The 24,918-nt window shown below is 42.8% G+C and overlaps 1 protein-coding gene across 1 annotated transcript in view; it reads left to right on the top strand.

The window, feature by feature from the left end:
• Positions 1-24,918, top strand: part of hmcn2 (hemicentin 2) — a 47,972-nt gene that overhangs the window by 9,950 nt on the left and 13,104 nt on the right. The window contains exons 14-55 of the mRNA XM_034091917.1: positions 567-680; positions 772-930; positions 1,015-1,209; positions 2,222-2,317; positions 2,482-2,609; positions 2,694-2,838; positions 3,894-4,006; positions 5,712-5,871; positions 6,377-6,536; positions 9,605-9,732; positions 9,924-10,175; positions 11,353-11,436; positions 13,182-13,373; positions 13,788-13,918; positions 14,072-14,216; positions 14,629-14,755; positions 14,841-14,998; positions 15,459-15,737; positions 15,813-15,955; positions 16,918-17,068; positions 17,212-17,427; positions 17,538-17,651; positions 17,747-17,934; positions 18,026-18,122; positions 18,247-18,408; positions 18,522-18,635; positions 18,837-19,033; positions 19,408-19,489; positions 19,565-19,696; positions 19,782-19,925; positions 20,039-20,198; positions 20,796-20,920; positions 21,009-21,192; positions 21,296-21,393; positions 21,511-21,789; positions 21,880-22,070; positions 22,702-22,783; positions 23,428-23,564; positions 23,664-23,805; positions 23,906-24,050; positions 24,418-24,545; positions 24,686-24,842. Coding sequence (XP_033947808.1) covers positions 567-680; positions 772-930; positions 1,015-1,209; positions 2,222-2,317; positions 2,482-2,609; positions 2,694-2,838; positions 3,894-4,006; positions 5,712-5,871; positions 6,377-6,536; positions 9,605-9,732; positions 9,924-10,175; positions 11,353-11,436; positions 13,182-13,373; positions 13,788-13,918; positions 14,072-14,216; positions 14,629-14,755; positions 14,841-14,998; positions 15,459-15,737; positions 15,813-15,955; positions 16,918-17,068; positions 17,212-17,427; positions 17,538-17,651; positions 17,747-17,934; positions 18,026-18,122; positions 18,247-18,408; positions 18,522-18,635; positions 18,837-19,033; positions 19,408-19,489; positions 19,565-19,696; positions 19,782-19,925; positions 20,039-20,198; positions 20,796-20,920; positions 21,009-21,192; positions 21,296-21,393; positions 21,511-21,789; positions 21,880-22,070; positions 22,702-22,783; positions 23,428-23,564; positions 23,664-23,805; positions 23,906-24,050; positions 24,418-24,545; positions 24,686-24,842 — 6,334 coding nt within the window. The remainder of the gene's footprint in view (positions 1-566; positions 681-771; positions 931-1,014; positions 1,210-2,221; positions 2,318-2,481; positions 2,610-2,693; positions 2,839-3,893; positions 4,007-5,711; positions 5,872-6,376; positions 6,537-9,604; positions 9,733-9,923; positions 10,176-11,352; positions 11,437-13,181; positions 13,374-13,787; positions 13,919-14,071; positions 14,217-14,628; positions 14,756-14,840; positions 14,999-15,458; positions 15,738-15,812; positions 15,956-16,917; positions 17,069-17,211; positions 17,428-17,537; positions 17,652-17,746; positions 17,935-18,025; positions 18,123-18,246; positions 18,409-18,521; positions 18,636-18,836; positions 19,034-19,407; positions 19,490-19,564; positions 19,697-19,781; positions 19,926-20,038; positions 20,199-20,795; positions 20,921-21,008; positions 21,193-21,295; positions 21,394-21,510; positions 21,790-21,879; positions 22,071-22,701; positions 22,784-23,427; positions 23,565-23,663; positions 23,806-23,905; positions 24,051-24,417; positions 24,546-24,685; positions 24,843-24,918) is intronic.

Here is a 24,918-nt window from a genome sequence, read left to right as displayed (position 1 = left end):
AGTGTGTACAGAATATCAGTATGACAATACGACACGCTCTGTCCTTAGACCCTCACATCGTACAAGGAAAAACTTCCGAAGAAAATATATTCTCTTCTTGTTTTGTGAGCACTGACAGTTGAATGCCTGAAGTTTCAGCCGTGGCCTGTCAGTTAGTAGTTGACAGAAACCTCAACCCTGATAGACTATGGCAGCTTCTTCCTAGGGCGTGCTGGTGTTATACACACTTACCTTCACATACATACATTCACATTTTTAACAACATTGATCTGTTAAGGCAGCAAGAGATTTGTGAGATAGATAATTTCATTCTTCAGCTCGGCTGTCTGACTTTTTCCAAAAACATGTATCTTGCTCTGTTGGCAAATAAATTGTGGGAAATGTGAGCTCAGTTTTTACATTTACCTCAGGTCAGTTACAGCAGCCTTTACTTATTCAGGCCAAACATTTTCTTCACACTAAATTGCTTCGATATTATTTTCCAATCAGGTAAAATTCTATAAATTGAAAAAGCTTCAAGAATGCACCATGAAACTGCTTCTTAATCTTTATTTTATTTCCTCCAGAGGTGCCTAGAATAACAGTAACACAGCAGGTTGTGCTTGTATCTGTCGGAGGCGATGCGACTCTGGAGTGTCAGGCAACAGGCGTCCCCCCTCCCCTGGTCCACTGGTTCAAAGGTAAGTTAAGGTCAAAAACAGTGTTCGCATTAAACACCTGATAAAATGTCAAGTCAGAGACGAATGGGCTTGTTTTTCTGTGTCTTTCCAGGTGAGCTTGAGGTGGGCTCCGCGCTTTTTGTTGAGCAGGATGTACACCGTGGCACCCTGCACATTCGAGGGGTGCAGGAGGTCGACGCGGGCCAGTACAGCTGTGTGGCTAGCAGCTCTGGCGGCACCACCGCTGGCACAGTCATTCTGGAGGTTGGAGGTGAGTTCACACTTTCCTGCATAAAGCTTATTTTTCTCCAAAAGATGTATACAAAGTAAAAAATCACTATTCCCTCCACCACAGTGGGCCCATTGTTCTCTGAGGCACCAATTGATGTGACAGCTAGCGTAGGGGAGAACATCACCCTCCCCTGCACTGTCCGAGGGTCCCCGCAGCCATCGGTGACCTGGCGCAGAGAGGACGGCAGACAGATTCTCACAAGGGCAGACAGCAACAGTAGAACCGTGCAGCTGGAGAGCGGGCATCTTCTAATCCAGAGTGAGTTATTCATGAAACACTTTAGCAGCAAAGAGCTTTGGTCTACAGTGCAGCATCATGGTGGCCCTGCACTGACTGGCATGCCTGTGTGTGATTATATATAGAAGAGATCCAGCATTTCATATTAAATCCAGCTTTTCTCTAGAGAGGAAGGCGACAGGATTTCATTGCCATCGGTAAAGTTACAGTATGGCTTTAAAAACAGTAGTTCTCCATCCTACTAAAATGTGCTTCTTCTGGTCTGTGAAAGATTTTACCTTAAAAAGTGCCCCACCACTTTAACACTGTTATTAAAGAGAAGCTGTCCTCTTGTCCAAGTATGTCACCCTGGTTGTGAGAATGTGTTGCCTTCAGGGCAAGGGCACATTTAACTTGTGATCCCTGGAGGCGTTTTAGCTTGCAATAGGACTAATCTTGGCCACTGAAGGTGATCCTTTGTAATCTTAAAACTAAATGTTTATAGCATGCATAGTATTACTTTGGAGAGAAGCATGTCCTGCTTCTGTCACTGTTTCCATTTGTGGGTGCCATCTGACCTTCTATCTCAATCTCTTGCAGATGGCTTTTTTTGTACCTGCCTTCACCGTACATTGCCATTCTTCTCCTCACTTTTTACTTTAATACTTAATGTCTTGTCACTTCCTGTTTAAACATCGGCCTGACTATCCAAAGTCAAACACAAGAAGTGAATCACGTTGATGTTCCAACATGTGATCTCCAGAGAATTTTGCTGAATGCAATTTGTGTCAGCAGTCTGGCAGCTGAGGCAAACCCATTAATCCTGTTATTTTCTATTTTTAAACTCCTAATTACATCACAGTCGGACCGATAATACCACTTGTTATTGACTAGAGGACTTAACTGCTATTAACATAGACTTATTTTGTATAGATACATCGTTTTCTCTCAGCAGGTATAGAGATGCTTATCTCTGATATGTAGATTGTGCTGTGTTTCTCAATATATTGATTTAAGTTTGCTCAGCGCTGCTTTGCTGTCTGCTCAACTACAGGCGTCTGGCTGGATGATGAAGGGTTGTACATCTGCGAGGCCAATAATCAGTTTGGAACCATTAAAACTGAGGCCAGAGTTGGAGTCACTGGACTGGGTAAGCTACCAACTCAATTATCTAAGCTCTCTTATCTATCAGCACTGCCACAATGGCACAATAGACAATGGTAGCAACAGCATAACTGATCGTGGCCTTAAAATACTTTGCCAGTTTCCTGCTCTTCTAAAGTATTTTTGACCTTACACTTCTTTCTTCTGCAGAGCCCCCTCTCTTGGCACACGGTGCTCCTATCATCACTACCGGCATCGGCCAATCCCTGAGTATTCCTTGCATGCTGTTGGATGGAATACCTCTTCCAGAAAGACACTGGTCCCACAATGGGAAACCTGTAAGACAGACTTCTTTCAAATAGGCTCAAATTCATGAAGACAATCTGTTTCTGTGTGACTGTAGTCATTTCCCCCCTGCACAGGTTCAACTGACTGGGCAAATGTTTCTGAGGAGTGATGGCAGTTTGTACATTGAAAGAGCTGCCCCAGAGGATGCTGGGACATATGTCTGCACTGCGGTGAATGTAGCAGGGTCCATGAACATCACAGTCAGTCTGGAGGTCCAGAGTAAGAGCCCACATTAAAGAAATTGCTATGCATTTTGAATTGGCTTTCTTGCCAAGATTAGGTCAATACCTTACCCAAGATTGAAGCTAGAGCCAGCAGATCATTAGCTTATCTGTAAGACTGGAGGCGGAGAGATATGGCTGCCCAGGCTCTGTTCAAAGGTAACTACAGGAAGTAAAAGACCTGCCAAGAAATAGTTCCAGTACATAACCCCCTCTGAAACCACAAATTGTTGTTTTTAGATTTAAGTTTGCATACCCATTGAACAAATGAGTAAATCTAAATGCTAACATGCTACAATGGTGACATGCTACAATGGTGATGCTAACATGCTAATGTTTAGCACATATGTTGACCAGGTGCATTTAGCAAGTTAGTCAGGTTTAAAGCTTCTATTAGTTGGATTTGAAATGTCAATCAAATATGATAATTTACCCAAATCTAATACAATTAGACTCAACTCCTACTTTGTTCATCTATTGCGTATTAGTAAATATAAGCAGGCTAACACGCTTAACCAAAATGGTTAGCAACATAACCGTTATCCTTGCTAAAAACATTCAGATTGTGATGACAGCATGCTGGAGCATTGGTTAACATCTAGCTAAAAGGCACTGATTTGCCTCAATAAAGCTGAACAGAGCTGCTAGCTGTAGATTTGTAGTCTTGGTTTTGGCTTCAGACCTAAGCAGGCCCTCTGCTTTCATTATCTATGATCTAAATGTTAGAGACACTGGCAGGCATGGACGCAGCCCCAAATGTGGCGCACCTACAATGTGCTGACTCAGCATGGAAAACAACATAATGTAGCTGACTTTACCACCTGCTGTCCTCATAGTGAGAGGGTTCATTTATTGCATGCTATGATGAAAGGGTAATTCTGTTCATAGGCGCATCATGACAGACAGGCCAGATTACTGTTCATCATCGGTTTGTAATGAAGAAATGCCTCGAGTGCTGACACTGCTGGTTGGCAAAGGCCAGTGATAATGCCAAGGACCCGATTCTTCCCGGCAATTGAGACAGCTGTGTTTTGTGACCTACTTCTTCCACAGTTCCCCCTGAGATTAACGCTGGTCCATACCACTACATAGCCAACGAGGGCGTCGCCATCACACTATCATGCGAGGCCAGTGGATTTCCCAAGCCAAATATTGTCTGGTCCAAGGTATGATGTCACACTCCCTGTCAAGATCTGCTTTTCTTAATGATTAATTTGTCTGCATCCCATAAACCCATCAATGACTAATTGGCTACTTCTTATTCCAAAAACATTATCTAATGAGAAGAAGACTTGGCATTAGGTCGTCTTAAAATTAATCATCATTAATAAATAATGTTTAAAGTAATAGCTATATCAATCATGTAACAATCAAACATAACATCAATATCCAGTTTTGCAACGGTGATGGGATTTTCATTTTTAAAAAGTGTTGAGCTAAAGTCATCAGTAGGTTATTAATGTAATCAGCACTAGAACAATGATAGTGGTAACAATAACAGTCATATCCTTATGATATAATGCTTTCTCTTTAGATGAACTACTTGAATTTAAACCATGTTTAGGCTCTAATGAGTTATTTAGCATAATAATATTACAACACAGTATCTACCTAAGGGGTTATTTTTCTCTGATTTGTGGAAACACTCTGAATATGCCATCAACAATAACAGTTTGCATAGCAATCAAGATTTGATTAACCTGACCAGGGAGGATGTAACCATGGCAACTTTACCATATTGCTCCTTGACTGTGAAAAATAACTCAGGATTTTATTATACCACAGGAATCTATTTAAAACCTTTCCTCCAGCAGTCGGTTAAAAAAAGAATCGTATTATGAGGAGAAAACCTCAAAGGTTATATGCAACCAGGCGTATCATTGCAGAGCCCACATGCTTACCCAGAATGCCAAAGAATGAACCTGATCATAAAACATTATCGCTACATGTGTCATACAGAGGACACCACCGCTCTGTTGCCTGTGACTGACTAACATTATGATCACTGACTCCGTGGCACATCTTAGAGCATTTCTACTAGTGCTGTGTTTTGGAAAAAGACCAAGATCATGAAGCAGGGTTATGATTTAATATATTGTGATTCTGTAAACAAAGCGATATGGATTGAGATCTCAAAAACAAGATCTAATTTTAGGGAAACTGTAAAAACAATCTCAGTTTAAAAAGGTTTTTTATGCAATCAGAACAGTTGGATTTGCAAATTCACGTTCCTTGTAACATCTTTGTGCATATAAGAGACTGTCTGCCATACACCTTTGCATGCAAACTCTTACCTAATAATCGGTAGTTTTTTTCGTTTTTTGAAAATCATACAGTATCAAAAAACACAATATATCGACATTTAAGTGTATCAGTGGTATATTGCACCCACATTTGATACTAAATGGTCCATAACAGACAGATGACCACAAACATTAAGACTCGTGATGTCCCATAAAGAAACAAATAACAGACAGAAAGCATGCCAGAGTAAACATAAAACACCATTACATAGTTTTACTGAGGTCAACATGCTTGTTGTTGAACTGAACCTGATTTTTGTTCCTACTGTAGCTGTCTCCAAAACATCTTCAGAGGAGGGCTCTAGAGTGGAGTAAATTTCTCTTCTTGTCAGATAAAAGTGAATCTGTAAAAGCAATTCCATGTTCAAAGCAAGAGCGTGTGCAGCAGGCTGCGTTCTTGTATGTGTGTATTAGGGATAGGGTGAGTTAAAGGGGTGCTCTGTCATTACATTAGACATCAATGGTTTGTCTGTAAACCTTAAAGTGAGCTCTGTGTCCCTGCGCTGTTGTGAGGACAGCTTTTATCTGCAGTATATTCTGTCTGGTCTTATGCCTGCTGTTTCTCCAGGGCCGGCAGTCTCTGTCAAGGGGCCGCTCCTCTCTTCAGTCGGACCCTGATGGATACCTCCAAATCCTCCACCCCAGCGCTGAGTATGCAGGCATCTACATCTGCACCGCCACCAGTCCTGTGGGCTACGCTAGCCGAGAGATCCAGCTCAGTGTCAACTGTAAGGCAAACACATGTCCCACCACAGTCACCAAAACACAGCAGTATTTAATATAACAAAGGGCCTTCTCTGTCTAGACTGCATGATGTTCTCCTGTAGGCATGGGGGCGGTATGAACATTTCCTCAATATTATCCTGGCCAAATAAATGTGGTTCACCATATTATCTCTATAAACATAAAAATATTCCATAAAGATAGGATACCGATTTTTTCAGTGAACATCCTTTTTAGTGAAAAACAGATCGTCTTAAAAAAGGTAACGCATCATTAGTTCCCTTCTACTAATAAGGATTAACTTTTTTTAATCAGACTCAATATTTCACTTGTCACGATAGTGAGGTAAACATGTTTTTTCAAGTCACTCATGAGGATATTCACTATTCTTAATTCACCACAACTTCCACAATCTTATTCAATATCCCACACATGTCCTGTAACACCCGAACCCTGTGTGAGAATTGTTTTCCTTTTGGTATTCTGACAACTTTTCCCCCTCTTTTCCAGCCATGCCTAAAATAGTGGGTGTAAGTGGCCATGACGACCTTGTGAAGATGGCTGCAGAGGTGGGGGCAGAGGTGGTTCTCCCCTGTGAAGCCCAGGGTAGCCCCTCTCCACTGGTCACATGGAGCAGAAATGGGCATCCCATCCCCCCCGTCACAGCTGGGTAAGAGGAAGTGTTACCTCACTCTGGGAATGATGCTGTGAAATTAGTGAAACATCACGTAACACAGCTTGTCACCATACCTTACCTCTGACCTAGCTAACATCTGACTCAGCCTTTAAAGCCATTCAAAGCTGCAGCTAATGTTCTGTATTTAATGATAACTTTTGGAAGAGACTGTACAGAGGGCTGTGTTGAGGATTCACTCGTCTGCTGAGGAGGAACATCTGGTCCCACATGGTCCGCTGACTCCCGGCTCTCATGTGTGGTCACCCTGGGTGCAGACAGGCTGGTTCACTGGGGGAAACAGACTATGACATGAGAGATGACAGACAGACTCCCTGCGCCAGGGATTGATAGAAGAATGACAGAGAGTGGGTTGAAAGCTGCGGTGACTCAGTTACAGTAAGACTTGTGTGGGGCCAGGGAGAAGGAATAGGTGGGGGTGGAGTGCCAGGAAGAGGGGAGGAAAACGAACTGACACAGGAAGAGATACAAGCCCTGTCTGACTGATGTTCGGATTCCCTGGGGTGCTTCGGCAGTAAAACAACATGCTGACTCTTTACTGGTCCTGTCTGATGAGAATAACACACCGCTGTGAACAACCCCCACGCCCGTGCTTTGCATATGCAGGACCTGCGGAAACAGGCATGCTGTGAAAGAGGGAGATTCATTCCCTCCACATACACTCTGTGGGGTCAGAGAAAATGACCAGGGGGCAGATTGTTGGGAAAACTTAAATCAGTGGCGGAAAACTTTCTGACATACAGTAGCCATATAACAGGCTGTTAGATAGGTAGGTAGATAGATATATAGATATAGATAGATATAGATAGATAGATAGATATAGATAGATAGATAGATATAGATATAGATATAGATAGATATAGATATATAGATAGATAGATAGATAAGATCGATTATATATATATATATATATATATATAGATAGACAGACAGACAGACAGATAGATAATAGATAGATAGATAAGATAGATATAGAGATAGACAGACAGACAGACAGATAGATATTAGATAGATAGATAAGATAGATATAGAGGGATAAACACATTGCTCAAGACCTGAAAACAAGTATAAATACAAAATAAACTGAGAAATCAACATATTAACAGTACAAACATATGACCCTAACTCTATAGAATACACAGTATAACATAAAAATAGGTAAGAATACACTATAATGTATAATAGTATACATCAAACAACTACTGCTACAATATCTCTATCTGTGTTTTTTATTTTTGTTTTACTTTTATGTATGCACCACGACACCAAGTCAAATTCCTCGTACGTGTCAACCTACCGGGTAATAAACCTGTTTCTGATTCTGATATTAACATGATTATATATACATTTTACAATGTGTGCAGTAGTTGTAGTCATTTTACTTCAAATGTAAATGCAATAAGGTGGAGTGTGAGTTTAATATATGTGCACATTGTGCAGTGTTGAGGACAGAAGGACAGAAGGAGGGTGCTGTGGGTCAACACACAGATCTATTTGACACTGAGTCAGTGTGAGTCTAATCCTCAAGAAGCCACTTTGTCCCAGTTAGTCTCTGTGTCAGACTATGTACACAGATGACTTGACACTAGTGTGGGGAGTGATGGATGGGTGAGAGGGGGGGTTCATGCCTTTTGAGCTTGAGCTTGTATCAGCCTTCAATCCGGCATTATGGAGCTGCAGCAGCCACCACAGAGAGGCAGTCATCTGGTTCCAACGTTAGATGTTGCTGCCTCTCCTCAGGCTGAGTGAGGAGGTGGGGGAGCCACATTACACCATATGTGCAGCTGAAATAGAGAGCTCTTTGTGCTTCAAGCTCATTTCCACTTACATGAACATGTTTGTGTTATAATTCAGTAATTTAGCAGACACACTTATCTAAGATAAATCACAGAGGTGTGTTTACATTTGTACACATTATACATTTATACAGCTTCTGGTGCAATTCAGGTTCCTTTAGTCGCTGACCTACATTTAAGTACTTTAAACCCGCATCTAACCGCTGCTTTTGTTTTTGCTACAAAGCATGTGTTTAAAGTGGAGGGCAGGGCATGTTATCATATCCATCTGGCCACTTGGTCGTCTGTGTCAATCATCTGTAAAATGAATGGGATGGTTTTGCGTAAACTTTTTTCTCATATGGTTGTTCTCAGGAAACATGTGTGCGTGTGTTATCAGTAGCACCACTGTAGTTTTTGATTATCTGTATTTCCACACATCTTAGTGATAAACACACAATAGCTACTGGAAACAACAATGTTCCCAACAGGAAGAAATACAATCCTTTTTGTGTGGCTTTGACCTTTTCCATGGCGACGTCACCAGGTGAAAATGTGTCTACCCTTTTACACTGTAATTACCCTGGATAATGGTAATCGTGAAAGTAACAACTCACTAGGGAGATCACTAGGCCCTGGCTGAGACTCCACTTAGTGCTTCCTTGTTCAGCACTTTCATTTATTACTAGATCCATTTTTCTTTTCGACAAACAACATAAATGCAAAGAAGCCATTAACTGCTTTAAAATGTTTTTTCTTATTGCTTTTACTCTCCCGTATGCGTTGTTTTGTAGTCAAAGCTCAACATCACCTTTAAAGTCAAGAAAATACATTATAATGGACAATGTAGTGTAATGCTACATAACTTGAACCAATTGCTTAAAATGGTCACATATTATGTAGACATTTGCATATTAATGAATCACTCTTATCAATGTGCTTCAGGTAGTAGCTGTAGTGGGAATACAGGAACTCATTTTTATTACCACATCTGTTATTTAAAATACTGTAGCACCAAAGGCAAAACTACCTTCATTTTGAAATTGTCCTCCCAACTTATCAATATTTACCAATATTATAAAGGCAGGTAATAAATGTACTTTATTCAGATCTTTGCCTACTCCGTAATGTGTTACTTGTAGAAAATATTGCTTCAAGGAAAACGAGGATACCTCTTCTTCCAAAACACAGCGGCTGTAGATCTTCACTGACTTATTAAGTGTTGTGTTTTCTCCATCCCTTTGCCCTTGACCCCTAACCACTTCCCAGGTTCACTGTTTTGCCTTCAGGCTCTCTGAGGATCACTGATTTGCGCCTGATTGATAGTAAACTTTACACCTGCACTGCAGAAAACCCAGCAGGCAACGTGTCCCTGAGCTACAATTTACACATCCAATGTAAGTCGACACCACTTCATTACAACTTCTTAGAACCCATAAAACTTGTGTTTTCAAAATGCTGAGAAGTTGATAGATTCCATGTCAACACGTCACTTCTAACATATGTCAAGTATGTGAGATGTGTAAATAAATAGGTGTGTAACGGACGTGGAGAGACATTAATTTACGATGTTTGTTTTTGTCCCCAGCTAAGCCCAGAATTCAGCCAGCACCTTCCCTCCTGAAAGCCCTGCTCAGCCAGAGAGTCATTCTGCCATGTGTGGTCCAGGGAGAGCCACGCCCCGAGGTCAATTGGTTACACAATGGACTTCCTGTTGGGGTCAAGAACACTACGCCTCTCAGGATCGAGAAGGTCAGCCTGGCTGATCAGGGCACTTACCAGTGTGTGGCCAGGAACAGCGCTGGACAGGAGATCTTGGAGATCAAACTGGAAGTTCTTGGTGAATATCTATCTACGGTTCAGATTTTCAAAACCTTGTTTCTTTATATTGATAATACGCAAAAATAAGCCGCAGTATATACCACATATTGTGATTCATATAAAGCCTATCAAAAGAGAGAGCAAATACAACCACGTAGGCACATGCATCCACACGTTCTTTTAAACAAGAATCATGGATGGGGGGGACTTTTTTGTCACAACACAGCAAACTACTATATGGAGCTGCCAGTCTCAGATAATAACCATTTCCAAGCACTGGCGATAAAAAAATTGTATCCATCCAACAGTGTCCCATTTACAGGCTCTCCTTGTCTTTAGACGCACAATAGTTCCATGATGCAAGACAATAAGGCCCCCGGGTGTACTTGAAAACAAAATTGTCGTATAGCCACTATGTGGGAAAATTGAAGTGTTTATTGTTGTTCCAAATAGCTACTCTTTATGGTACAGTGAGAACATCGTCCTTTTTAAGGAGGGGGATATGTAATAGTGTTTAAATATTGTGATGATGGTGCACATTTTCAGAGCAGGGTCTATTAACTTGTGAAGGCTGAATCAGGCCTGCCTGTCATCAGTAATGGGGAGCAGCAGGGGTCTTTTACTCCATTACCATTTACAGCACACATTTATGAATTATTCTTCCTAATTTATACTTCAACACCAAACAATATATCCTAAGCCCTACTCCCACTCCAACTCAGGCTTCTTCTCATCTTCAGTTGCTTTTGATGTATTTTACAGAAATATTTTATATTAATACTGGAAAATGCATGTAACCCCAAGAACATGTGTACTTACTACATACTAACTCTGGCACTGCTCGTATGCACCTTTTGAAATGGAATGAACTGAAAACTGCAGTCAAATTGGATTTATTTTATTTCCCGTGGAGATCCAAAAGCTTTATCATCTGATGTTTTTTCAATGACTCTTGTAATTACTTGTGTTTGTTCTGTTTGCCACTCAATTGGCCAGAGAGTTCCTGTGAGATCAAATCTTATACTCACAACAGTTTATGGAATGCCCCAAAGGCGTCTTATCACATTTACCTACACTGGCACCTTCAATAATAATCAAACTAAAACTCAGTCGTTACACATTGGATTCAAGCTAAACTTTATTAGACTCCCTGTGCATTTTAAACCAGCACTTAACATGTTTTCCTGTCCTCACAGAGGCCCCGTCCTTTGCAGAACCAGGAGATGCCATCATGGAGAAAGTAGCGAACAGCAAGGTTATCATCCCCTGCCCGGCTAAAGGTATGAAATGAATCACAAATGAGTCAGCCTACTTGGGAAGCAAAGTCTAAGGTTTTAAAGAGAAGAGGTGTGACAGTGTGACTAAAGTTTTAGAGCTTCAAATAGATGTTCCTTTTTTTAGTTTGTTTTATATTAGAGGAAATTCTACTTTAAATAAAGGACAGATGTGTTTATTTCTACACCATCAAAGGAATGTTTCACTGTCAACATAGACTTTTAGTTGTCATCAAAAAGATCCTTGCCATCTTAAAAGGGGCATCCTCTTCTTATCGCAGCACCCAGAGGCCTGCTGTTGTCTCTATAATTTAAGAACTCTGTGCGAACAAGGTATTATCCCACGGGGTGTGGAGGGTTTATATTTGTATCGCAACATAGCGTCTGTGCGAGTCTGCGGAAGCACAGATGGATACTTATCCTCTGACAGCTCGCGCTGACAGGTATTGTTTGTGTGGCGCTGTGTCATAGTTACCAGCACGGTGAGAGGATGTGAGGACTGTGTCCAATGTGGAGCAACAGCTGGAACATCAGTCTGCCTGCTCCTCAGTGAGCCACATCTGCTTTCCTCTGCGTCGGGGCCTGCTGGGAGAGGAATCCTAATTACAGGCTGCTGCTTGCAGATGAAGGACAGAGATGTCTGAGGTGCACTGTGAAGCACAGGAAGAGGAAGCTACGCCAGCCCTCCTCTTATCCAAGTCTTACCAGCAGGCAGGCAAAATGTACCAGGCCTTCGAGGGCTCACACTTAAAATGCTTGACGCTCTTGACACCCAGGAGAGGAGCCAGGAGCAGGAAACAAGTATCGCCCTCACTGTACTCTTGAGATCTCTCTGTGTGAGGGAGATAAAGCACATCCTCTGGCAGAAGGATAGTATTAATTCACCAACAAACGCAGCGCGTCAGATGGAGGTAATAATCGGTGAAACACATGGAAGACATGATCTCCAAATTCGCCAGCCCTAATGAGATCTGTTAACATCTTAAACAGAACATATGTTTGCATTTCCGCTCAGCAGTGAGATAATGAATTTTCTTAGAGCTGCTTAACTGTAAACATGTGTTTGCTGTAAACCACCTTTGCTGTTGCTGCGTCGTTAGTATTATTTTGGATTGAGGAAGGGCGCAGTGTTTGATTCCTCCGCTGTGGTGGTTGTATATGTAACACCTCTGTAAATAGCCAGAGCCGTGCCATTTTGATCACTCCACCGCAGCGCTCTTTCATCGAGGCTTGCTGGTCTGTCCTTGTCCCGGGGAGTATGTTGTGTTGGGTTGAAAATCCCCCACCTTTTCCCCATTCCAGCTTTCTCCTCTTGATCATTTCCACCTCTTTCCCACCCAGTAATCCAGAGCACACACCTGTTTCAGGCTTCTGATTGTACACAGCAGTGCCTTTGAACTGCTTGTCCGACCACTCATATTCTTACTGCTCAGGACTCTCACCTCAGTGAGGTAATAAATCTTGATGCTTGTGTTTTAAACCGTACATCTCTCTAGCACACTGTGTCTTACTTTTTTATGTGACCTTGAAATCATAAGCTTGTAGGCCCCAAGGTCCCATTTTGGCAATGCCTCCCCTGCTGTCCAAGAGATAAATGTAGAGCTGCCTTTTTCTAGTCTGGGCCGCTTGCCCATTAAGTTCCCCCCGTAGAGAAGCAGATAAATGGAAGTAGCTTTTCTTTCTGTCAGTTGTGATCAATAAAGCTCAGTTTATACTTACTTACAATCCTGTGCTTGTCTCTGCACCTGCAGGTTCACCTCATCCCAAGGTGCGCTGGTTCAAGAACGGCCTGGAGATACACGCCGAACAATCAGAGCTTTCTGTGGCGAGGGACGGAGCGCTCGTAATTAGCACAGCGTCTGCCAGCCATAGCGGGGACTTCAAGTGTGTGGCGACCAATGAGGCAGGCTCTGTGGAGAGAAACACGAGGCTGAAAGTAAATGGTGAGAATAAGTGACCCCTTTCACTCGAACAAAATACCTTAAACCATGGGTCTTTAACAAAGATCATAAATCCTATATATTATAAGACAAAATAAATAGGCGTATCCGTGAAAATAAAACAAAACCTAATGAATTCGTAACAATTGTAATAGTTTTACTGATACCCTCGAACACTAGTGCAATCACATTAGCTAGCTTACCTATGATCAATCAAACTATGGCAGCTATCCATAATTGCAAAATAGGTAGTTCTAGATACATATCATTTTAACACATTATTGTATTCATCATAAAAAGGCACTTTTGTCCACCCTACATTTTAATGTAAGATAAATGTTAAATATGCATCTACATTTTCTGCATATGTTGTAGGCCTAAAATAATAAGTCCTAATACAAATCTTTCCTATTGCAGTTCCCCCAGAGATCCAGGATGATGGGCAGCCTCTGAACCTCACTGTCACTTTAAAGCAGCCTCTCACTCTGAGCTGCGATGCCTTCGGGACCCCCTCCCCAACAATCACCTGGACTAAAGATGGTCATTCTGTGAGTTCTTTCACTCTGGATTCCCATTTACAATTTAAGCAAAAACTTTGGTGGCAACTTTGTTAATATCTAGCTGTACAATGCCACCAAGTGGTCATTCTTCTTATTACAATTTCCCACTAAGGATGCACTTACTGATTTCTGTGTATCCAGGTGGACAGTCCTGGGGTGTATCTCCAGAATGGGAACCGGCTGCTGAGAATCTACAGAGTTCAGTCAGAGCATGCCGGAAGATTTCGCTGCACAGCTCAAAACTCAGCCGGGGAGGCCCGCAGGGAATATCACATTGTGGTTCAAGGTGAGCTCATAAAACAGCTGTTACACTGGCAGCTCGTATATCAAATAATAAAGTTGGGGAAAGACAGGTGTGAAGATGTCCCCTAGATTATATAGAGGGTTAAAAGAGATATTTTTCCTGGACTTAACATCTCCCGGGTCAGTGGTCTAAAGTCCCCAGAGTACATAAAGCTGTTTAATTAAACTTGAATTCTTCATTTAATGTAGCATAAGTCCTTAAAGTTCTCATTTCCGTCCACACCCTCAAAGACTAAGTGTAAAAGTCAATGCAAATGACCTCATTAACTTTTACCTTGATGAGTTCTACATCTCTCTAGAGTACAGCGATTTTGAAATTGAAGTGATTTTCCCTTAGGTCTCATACAAACTTCAAAACATGTAATAACCGATTTATTTCTGGTGTATGTGTACAGCCCCGCCAGTGATCTCAGGAACTTCCAGGCTGCAGGAGTTAACTGTGGTTCTGGATCAGGAGGTGGAGTTTCAGTGTCGCGTAAGTGGACAGCCACCACCGAGAGTAGAATGGAGCCGCGACGGAGAGTAAGCATCGCTTCTAACAATATGTTGATGTGACATTCAGCAATACACGTCCATGGCATTGATTATGATTCATTCTTCTCTCAAGGGTTCTGTCCCGCGATGGAGACCCTCATGTGGAGTTTCTGGAAGATGGCCAAGTGTTGAAGGTGAAGTCGGTCAGACTGAGGGACCAGGGGCTTTACCAGTGTCTGGCCAGTAACAACGCAGGGACTCAGATGCGGCAGTTCAGACTCACAGTGCAAGGTCTTTACTTTATCTAAGACACACAACACCACACCAGCAGAAATTCAACTAATACTCTAAAGAAATGTAACAAAGAAGACATACAATTGTTCAAAAGTTACCAGGAGAATGAGTTGAGTTGATGACAAGTGCTGTGGTAGCAGTGTTGTTTTGAAAAAGAAAACTACTGAACTTAATATTTAAATAATATGTTGACCTAACGTATTCAGGTGTATGAGTTGACTCAACTTGGCCTGGTCTATTAGCTCAGACCTAATCACTTTATGCAGTGATCCAGGGATGTTGTGTCACCTAAAGAGCCGTGGTGTAATTGCCATAAGAATCACACACTGCATTTCTGTTTTAAGGGTCTCCTCCTACAACAGGCCAATTCCCTGAGGACCTATTTAGCCTGGGCTATGGGCCAGTAAAACTCTTACTAGCTGTTAAACATTAACATTTTGCTAACCTTTCTCTCCAGCTCCCCCCCGCATCAAGGGTCCCAGTGAGACCTCGGAGGTGTCAGTAGTGCTGGGTTTCCCCAAAGTCCTCCCCTGTGATGTCGAGGGCTCACCCATGCCCAGCATCACCTGGCTGAAGGACAACCAGGCCATCGTGTCCAGTCCCCAGGCGTCCTACACCCAGGGCGGGCAGGCGCTGCGGCTGGGCTCAGCTCGGGGGGACAGCACCGGCCTCTACACCTGCAGGGCCACAAATCCAGCCGGCACCGCCACCAAACATTACTCTCTCAGTGTTCTGGGTAAGAGACATCTACGCCGCTTTCACATTAAATAGGATAAGAGAAAACTTTAACGATTTCCCCACCTGTCATCAGTCCCACCACAGATAGAAGGCGACTCTACATCCTTAAAGTTTGGGCGTCAGGAAGAGAAAGTACGGATCAACGGGAGTTTTATTCTATCCTGCCTGACCAAAGGTTTCCCTGATCCCAAGGTTAACTGGTTCAAAGACGGACAGGTTGGTGTCATGCCTACAAGCTCTGCAACACCAACATGTGCTTAAAATGTGACCTCTATCAGCCTCTACTGGCAATAAGTAGGCATTGCAACAGCCTTTACATATTTTACATCCTCTTGCACAAGCCACCTCTACTCTAAGCCCCCCCCCAACCAACTTCCTCCTTACTGCTTTTCTGTTTTGTTTTGTTTCTTTGTTTCTTTTTGTTTTTGTTTTGTTTGTCTACCCTCCCTCCCAAATGTAAAGCGTCTTTGGGTTCAAGAAAAGCGCTATAGAAATATAATTTATTATTACTCCTCAGTCTGTGTGCGATGAGTAAGCTAGTTAATTGTAGCAAAGATGTAGAAGAAGAAACCAGGGATTAAATACCCTGACGTAAAACATTATAATACTGCTGTGCCTTGTGTGTTTTTCAGTATTTTAATGTGAAGCTTGATTTCTGTATGTGTGTGAAATATCTACTGTTTAGCATGCATGTGGGCTTCTGTCAATGTTCTGAAGAGACCCCAACAGGGAGCAGCAAAAGGCAGAGAGGATTAGGTGGAATTAAGATGGATGTTTTTCAAATGAGGGTGGAGGCGTTTTTCTGTTTTGTAAAACTCAATAGGCCTACAGGCTGAACAATGGTGGATTAAAAGCCAGGCATTTAAAACACCTGCCAAATGTGTTTCTAGTCAGTTGTACAGTATGTATTATATCTCACCCTTGAAACCCACTACCTTAACTGAAAGATATTAATGCAGCAGAAACTGATAAATTATCTTTTTACTCCCTGTATTATGTTTCAAAACTTGGCTCACAAAACATGCTAGAAGAAATGTATTTGGTCATACTCCCAAAGTCCTGTAAACAGATCAGGATTTATGAAATCACTGGTGTTCCCGTTTATGGAGTTTCCACATATGGCTAGGGGAAATATTCCAACTTGACTTAACCATTGAATGTATTTTATTTGTGTTTAGTTGCTGACTGGAAACCTACATGCTGGCATTAAGGAGAGTGGCTACACCCTCCAAATAGAAAATGCCATGCTGTCCCATGAGGGGCAATACACCTGTGTGGTCACCAACTCTGCAGGAGAAGACAAGAGAGACTTTCATGTCACCATTCAGGGTGCGTTTGGTTAAATATGTGGTATTTAATTCAAATTCAAATGCCAGCTTCTTATCACACACTGTTGGTCAAGCTACACTTTAGTTGGTGATCTTTATATTATAAATGATAGAAAGTGACCAGAACTGCTCTTGTCTTGCCAGTTCCCCCAATTTTCCACCGGGTGGCTAACAGAGAAGCAGCCTGGGGTCTGGGACACGAGGGTGACGATAATGAGGACATGGTGGAGAAGAAGGAGGTTGTGCTGGGCCATACGATCAGCTTGACCTGTGAGAGTAACGCCATCCCCCCTCCCAAGCTCAGCTGGTACAAAGATGGACAGAAACTCACCTCTGCTGATGGAGTGGTACTGCTGCCAGGTCAGAGGGAACTCAATCCTGTGTGATTTCTGTAAAACGCAGCAGTGTGGTTGGTTATGTAGGACGTTTGGGGCTTCATATATTTATGGTGTTTTTTTGTTGTTTTTTAGGTGGACAGGTGCTACAAATCACTCGAGTGCAGAAAGAAGATGCAGGAAAGTATACATGTCTGGCTGTTAATGAGGCCGGAGAGGACCACATGCACTTTGAGTTGGAGATCCTTGGTAAGCAACACATGCACATACAATAACTGTACATTGAAAAATATGCGGAAAATGTGTTTTTTTAAAGGGGATGTCTGTTGTGTGTTCTGTCTCAGTCCCTCCTGTGATCATGGGGGTATCAGAGGAGTTCATGGAGGAGATGGGAGCGGTGGTGAACAGCTCTGTGGTCCTCCACTGCGACGTGACGGGACACCCGGCTCCTGTGGTCTCCTGGCTGAGAGACGGGCAGCCGCTGCACGCTGACTCTCAGCACCACATCAGTGAGGATGGATCCAAACTCCAGGTGAGTCATTGTGGGCTTTTAGACAAGCACCAGCATGTAAGTAGAATCAGCTGTGACCTTTGAGGAGTAACACTTCTATCCCATCTTTCAGCTCCTCAGTGTCCAGGTCTCAGACATGGCTGGGTATTTGTGTCTAGCCGAGAACAAGGTTGGAACAGTTGAGAAGCTCTTCAGTCTGACAGTGCAAGGTAAGCAACGTCCATAACTCAGCTTTAGCATTATCTCTGTATATTACATTTCCCGCAGGTATTTTATAATGGATGTTATTTTCTGCCCTATAAGTGTACAACACAACTGTTTTATCTCTTTCAGTGCCTCCAAGAATAATTGGCCTTAAAGAAGAGGATGTTAGTGTGATCGAGGGCCACATGGTGTCATTGCTTTGTGACGTCCAATCGTACCCTGCTCCTGAGATCACCTGGACCAGAGACGGGCAGGTCCTCCAATTCAGCACTGGCATCCGTATCCTACCAGGTCAGACCTCGGCCACAGCACTACAATTATTCTCATGTCAGGACATTTCCTGTTTTTGAATCTAATAATGGCCCATATATTACATTTCATATAATTCTATATTTATATTATAGGCGGCCAGATGCTGCAGTTGCCCCGAGCAAGGCTAGAAGATGCTGGGCAGTATGTATGCACAGCCACCAACTCGGCAGGCCAGGACCAGAAGAGCATACTCCTCAGTGTTTATGGTGAGCAACACACACATGGTGACCCATCTGCACAGTTCAGCTACATTATACAGATGATCAAATCGCAAAACACTGTCTAGGCCGAACAAATCTGTTTACCGCAAGCCAGCTGTGACCGAGGACAGTTCAGAAGTGAATCATCAGCGATTCTGAATGAATCAAAATGAGATCATGGCCCTGTCTTTATGTGCACACCATCAGTCCTGCCCACGCTGAAGCCCCGCCAAGATGCGGAGTCTGACTCGATCCCCTGGCAAGTTGGATCCTCGGTCACCCTGAGATGTGAAGCACATGGTGTTCCTGCGCCTGAGGTCACATGGTACAAGAACGGGCTGCAACTGGCCGCGGGGAACGGACTGAAGATGGATCCTCAGCAGCTGGAGATCATAGGAGTTCAGGTCAGGATTTATTTTTCATTTTTTACGTCATTCGCTTGAGGCTGCAAACAAAACCTAAAGTATTTGAAGGACTCCAAGTGGTTTTGACAGGGCTCAAAATGAATTCCAGACATTACACGCTAACATATTACATTTTTAGGGCGTACATTTGTAGCTTTCAAACAATCATTGCACAAACAAATACACAACAGACAAGATAAACTGGAGACATGATTGCAAATGTGACAAGACACTCGAGTGTCTGTTCTTAATTTACATCATTCATAACGATTGCACCAGCTAGCATAGCAGGAAGTAGCAAAGTAAATTATTAGCCTAAAGCCTGTGCTCAAATTTCTCCCTCCTTTTTAATAACTATTTTGTTTGGGTCCTAGATAGCAGATGGTGGCACCTACACCTGCAGAGTATCCAATGTGGCCGGACAGGTGGATAGAACTTTCAGACTGAACGTTCATGGTGAGAATACCTTTGTTCTCAAAGTAACACTTTTAACCAAAGGAAGTGTTTTTATTGAACAATATGTGTCCACAGTTCCACCTGTCCTGGACGGGCCTCTCTCGGAGTCCCTGAATTACACGCTGGGCTCCCATGTGTCTCTGCTGTGTGAGGCCTCGGGGGTCCCTGTGCCCAGCATCACATGGCTCAAGGATGGAACTCCCATTGGTATGAAGGGAGGCAATGATAGGGGAATGGGAATGCTATGTGTGATGTGTGAAAGATAGTTAACGTGAATGTGTTTGCTCTCCAGAGAGCAGTCTGCAGTGGCAGTGGTCCGTGCGAGGGAACAGGCTGGAGCTGGGGCCTCTCACTCTGTCTCATGCTGGAACATATACCTGCGTGGCCAAGAACGGAGGGGGACACACACAGAAAGACTACACACTCACGGTGCAGGGTAAACCAGAACATTAGAGGGAAATTAGACACTATCGCCCTAGAAAATGATACGTCTCACTCCTAGAAGAATTGCTATCAGTGGCATTTAGCTGTAATCTTTGTCCTACTCAGTATCGCCTACCATCCTGGACTTTGAACATCCATCTGATGTGAGTGCACCCATGGGAGAGGAGCTCACCCTGGAGTGCAGAGCAACAGGAATCCCAACACCACGTCTTAGCTGGCTGAAAGACGGAGTGACTTTAGAGGGATCAGATGCTCGTCATATTTCGTAAGTTATTCACTCTTCCCACTTATTGCCGTATCTTGACATGCACACAGAGTGATATGAAGAAACAGTATTAATAACCATTATGGAATGCATCTGAAAGCTGCTGAATTAGTTAAACAAGCAGCACAAACATTGATCAACACCATTCCCTAATGGATTGAAAATATAATACAAATCATCTTTAGCAATTATGTGCATGACAGAGTGATGTGTGAACAGACAAATCGAGCCATTATGTTCCTTCTTTAATTTCATCATGAGGAACAGTAAGAGCAGCTGTCTGACAGCTGGTCGGCAGATTCTTCGGTCATTGCAACTGCATCAGCCAGAGAAAGCAAACGTCCGTGTGTGTGTGTGTGTGTGTGTGTGTGTGTGTGTGTGTGTGTGTGTGTGTGTGTGTGTGTGTGTGTGTGTGTGTGTGTGCTACTGTGAGAAAGTCGTGGGATGATGATAATAATGATGATGGAGAGTAATTGTGAGGTTCAGAGGTGAGATAGTTCACTGGATTAAGTAACTAGCAGGAAACATCAAGTACCCATAAATATTTCAAGCAAGAAACAGCTGAAAAAACCACAATGTGTATTTGTAACCTTGCAGTGTGAGCCCTGATGGCAGCACGCTAACTTTACTGAGACTGAGCCCCGAGGATTCTGGGACATATACCTGTTTGGCTGTCAGCCCTGCTGGACAGGAGAGCAAGATCTACACCCTCTTTGTGCTAGGTCAGTTTGAAAATGTTATCTTTATTTGTGAAAGTGTTTAAGTTTCTGAGGGATTTGTTTTCATTTGATTTGGTTTGACTTGTCACAGTCCCACCATCCATCTCTGGTGAGAGCGCTGTGCCCAGAGAGGTGCAGGTCACACAGGACAGTGTTGTGACTCTGGAGTGTCAGACAGCAGGGAACCCTCCACCTCAGATCAGCTGGCTGAAGAACGGCCGCCCTCTGCTCCTCTCTCCTCGTACACGCCTCCTATCTGCTGACTCTGTGCTGAGGTCAGTTTAGACAAGTTTTCTGACACAAACATAATCACTCGGAAATAGATTACATGTTTATAAATGAGCTCATGCAAACTGTTCCCCTCTCTTTATGAAAAAGGATTTCTCCGGTACAGCTGTCTGACTCTGGACTCTACACATGCGTGGCTCGCAGTCGCGCTGGTCTTGCCGAGCTCAGCTATGATGTCCAGGTCCAAGGTACAGTCATAACAAAACCACTCACCTGCAGTATTTGACTGATTTTTTGGATCTGAGGGTTTAATGCAGATTGTGTGTGTGTGTGTGTGTGTGTGTGTGTGTGTGTGTGGTCTGCAGTGCCGCCTGGTGTGGATCATGTTGAACCAGTGGAGCCTATCACAGTAGTCCAAGGATCTCTGGTGACGTTAACCTGTGAAGCACGGGGCGTTCCCCCTCCGACGCTGACCTGGATGAAGGACGGCCAGCCGCTGTCCCTTCACCGCAACCTGCTGCTGGACGGACAGGAGACACGGCTGCAGCTGCCTGATGTAGCGCCTGCAGATGCGGGTCTTTACAGCTGTGTGGCCAGTAACCAGGCAGGAAGCAGCACAAAGAGCTTCAACCTCACTGTGCACGGTAATACCAACACAATCTGTATATTCAAATTAGAGTCAGTGTGAACTCTGTGAACAGTTAAGCAAAAACCTTCTGCTTTTTCTACTCCAGAGCCTCCAAAGATAACCAGCTCCAGCTCTCCAGAAGAGCTGAACATCGCAGTGGACAGTCCACTGGAGCTGGAGTGCTCTGCTGTGGGAGCCCCCCCCCCCACCCTCAGCTGGCTCAAAGATGGCCTATCATTGGAAGGACGTGACATTGTTCAGCAGGATGGACATTTTATCAGGATTAGCAAAGTTCAGGTGGATAACACATCCTTCCTCTTAAACAAGGCCCGGCCCCCCCACTGACACAATGTAGACTCTATATGCATTACATTAATGCACACAATGTTCAAATACTGCTTACTGCACATATTCTTATTTTATATTCTGTAACTCATTGCATTCCATTTAGCTGTAAATTATTGCTTTATTTTATTGCTATTTAACTATATTTTATTACAGTGTCCTTATTGTTTTATATTAGATTCTTATGTATGCACCATAACATCAAGTCAAATGCCTCGTATGTGTGAACCTACCTGGCAATAAACCCGTTTCTGAAATAGAAAATATCTGATCATATTGCTAAGTTAATGATCAAGTAGTCAAGAATCCATAGTAATGCATGCATACAGTAGATTTATTTAGAGACGTACTAAGGTATTGGAAAAAAAGTTAATCTTCTTTAACTAACAAAAACTTTTATCATGTCGTTGCAGCTTTAATATTTCATACAAGAACCAAAATAATAGCCTTGATTGTAACTCAATCCTTTAATAGATAGTTTAAACAGTGAAAACGTCCCCAACGTACCTGAAATAAATCAACAGGAAGTTGAGGCAATGTCATGCGAGAACCACTCCTGTTGATTAATGTTGTCTCTTTAAAGGTGGAGGATGCAGGTCTGTACACCTGCTTGGCCAGCAGCCCAGCTGGAGAGGATGGAAAGAACCACTGGGTCCAAGTCCAAGGTGTCCTGATGTTTAACTAGGAAGAAATATATAATACTTAAACTCTCTTGACTTAATCACACCAGGGACTTGATGGATAAAGTTCTGTGTACATTCTGGAGTAATACATGGTGTTTGCACTTATTAGCACTTTCTGGCTAATGCAATGCAGTAATTCACTCAAGATGAGGTATAAACAGGATAAGAGCATTTTTAGTGTATGTTATGATAAGTGTGATTTATGATAGATTGTGCAGCATTCTTCTCCCATTTCACAGTTTGTCCTACCGTTTTATTCATGCTGGAATGAAAAGATGTTTTAACACATAATGCTGGGGAGACATGCTGAAATGAAATTCCCAATAGTTACGCATTTCTTTAGATTATTTTGACATAACCAGATCAACTGAACTGTAAATCATGTGTGATGAAACACATTCTCACAGCACACCCTTCTTTATGAATGTTGTGCTAGGGAAAACTAAGCATGTTTTTATTTGAGTGCAAACACGTGAGGTTGACATCTGGCCCCTGATCTACCTTCTGAGTTGATCCGTTCCACATGTTCTTACATGGCGTGTCCTTATTTTAGAGCAGTACTTCAGGCATTGTTCACTGGAAACTTTCTGTAATCCACCTCTTAATAACCAGTGGTTGTGTTTCAGTCCCCCCGACCCTCGTTGGCTCTGGTGATGTGAGGACGTTAACAGTGCCGGTTAATGGACATCTGACCTTAGAGTGCCTGGCTAACAGTGACCCCGCTCCAGAAATAGAGTGGTACAAGGATGAGGCCAAACTGCAGGTACACTTTCTAAAACAACAAACATACTGAATGAAAAAACCAACCCCTACTCCTCTAACACACTGTCTCTCTCCCCTACCTCCCCCTGGTATACATCAGTTGGGCAGTCGTATACAGCGGCTGGCTGGGGGTCAGTACCTGGAGATACAGGAAGTGAGACCAGAGGATAGCGGCCATTACAGCTGTGTGGTCACCAACATAGCAGGAAGCACCAGTCTGTTTTTCACGGTGGAGATTCTCTGTAAGTCCGCCTGTAAACAGAGAGCTGATATAAATACACCTTTTCAAAATGTATCATTTACCTAACTCGTTAATGTGTTGTGTCACTGTTATTTCTCCAGTACCGCCAGTTATAAAGAAGAGCAGCTCAGAAGTGACTGCACATGTTGGCCAGGATGCAGTTTTACCTTGTGAAGTTGAAGGAGACTCTTCAGCTACGGTCATGTGGAGGAAAGATGGCTTCCCTATAACTAAAGATAACAATAAGTAGGTCCTTACTTTTTGCAATCTGTCCTTGTTATATATCACTTTTCCATGGGTTCAGTGTTTTGACTTTTTTGTACCTGTGATGTTTGCAAGGTAAGGAATATTCTTGAATTTCAATATACTCCTTGAAAAAGATGCTTCAGCCTAGCCTAATGTTATATCTAATCATTGCTCTGTCTATAAAGGAATTATGTTAACTTTATTTGTTGCTATTGCATTTTCAGTTACCATTTAACATATTTGATTTACGTACCTTAACACTGCTTGAATCTTACTTTTAATAGGTTTTAAGAGCCTGGCATGTACCAAAAACACAGCTACACACTTTGGTATACTTATTGATATTTTATATGTGTATTTGTTTCAGGTACACCGTGTTATCAGAGGGCTCATTGCGTGTACATGGGGTTCAGTTGAGTGATGCCGGTCGATACTACTGCACCGTGTCTAACCAGGCTGGCTCAGATCACCGGGGTCTGGATCTACGAGTGTTTGGTAATAAAGCAACAACTATTGTCCAGCAATGTTATCATAATGCATACATTCTTTTGTTGTTTCTTTTACAGTGCAATGTCATGTTAAAATACTTTTTAGGATATATTTTAACATGTGAAACTCCTCTCTTCTCCTATCAGTGGGTCCGTCCATCAGTTCAAGTCCCTTCAATGTGACGGTGACCGAAGGGGTCCGAGCTGTGCTGAGCTGTGAGACCACAGGTACACCCCCACCTGAAGTATCCTGGAAGAGGAACGGCACTCCACTCGATATCAGCCAGCAGCCTGGTGCATACAGGTAAAGACACAGTTAGGGTTGAGTCCTTTGAGTCAACAACATGCATACATACAACAGAAAAACAGCTATTAAGCCT

Source organism: Pseudochaenichthys georgianus, chromosome 9 (assembly GCF_902827115.2).
Source record: "Pseudochaenichthys georgianus chromosome 9, fPseGeo1.2, whole genome shotgun sequence".
In the NCBI taxonomy this organism is placed as follows: domain Eukaryota; kingdom Metazoa; phylum Chordata; class Actinopteri; order Perciformes; family Channichthyidae; genus Pseudochaenichthys; species Pseudochaenichthys georgianus.
This window is presented reverse-complemented; position numbering and strand designations above follow the sequence as displayed.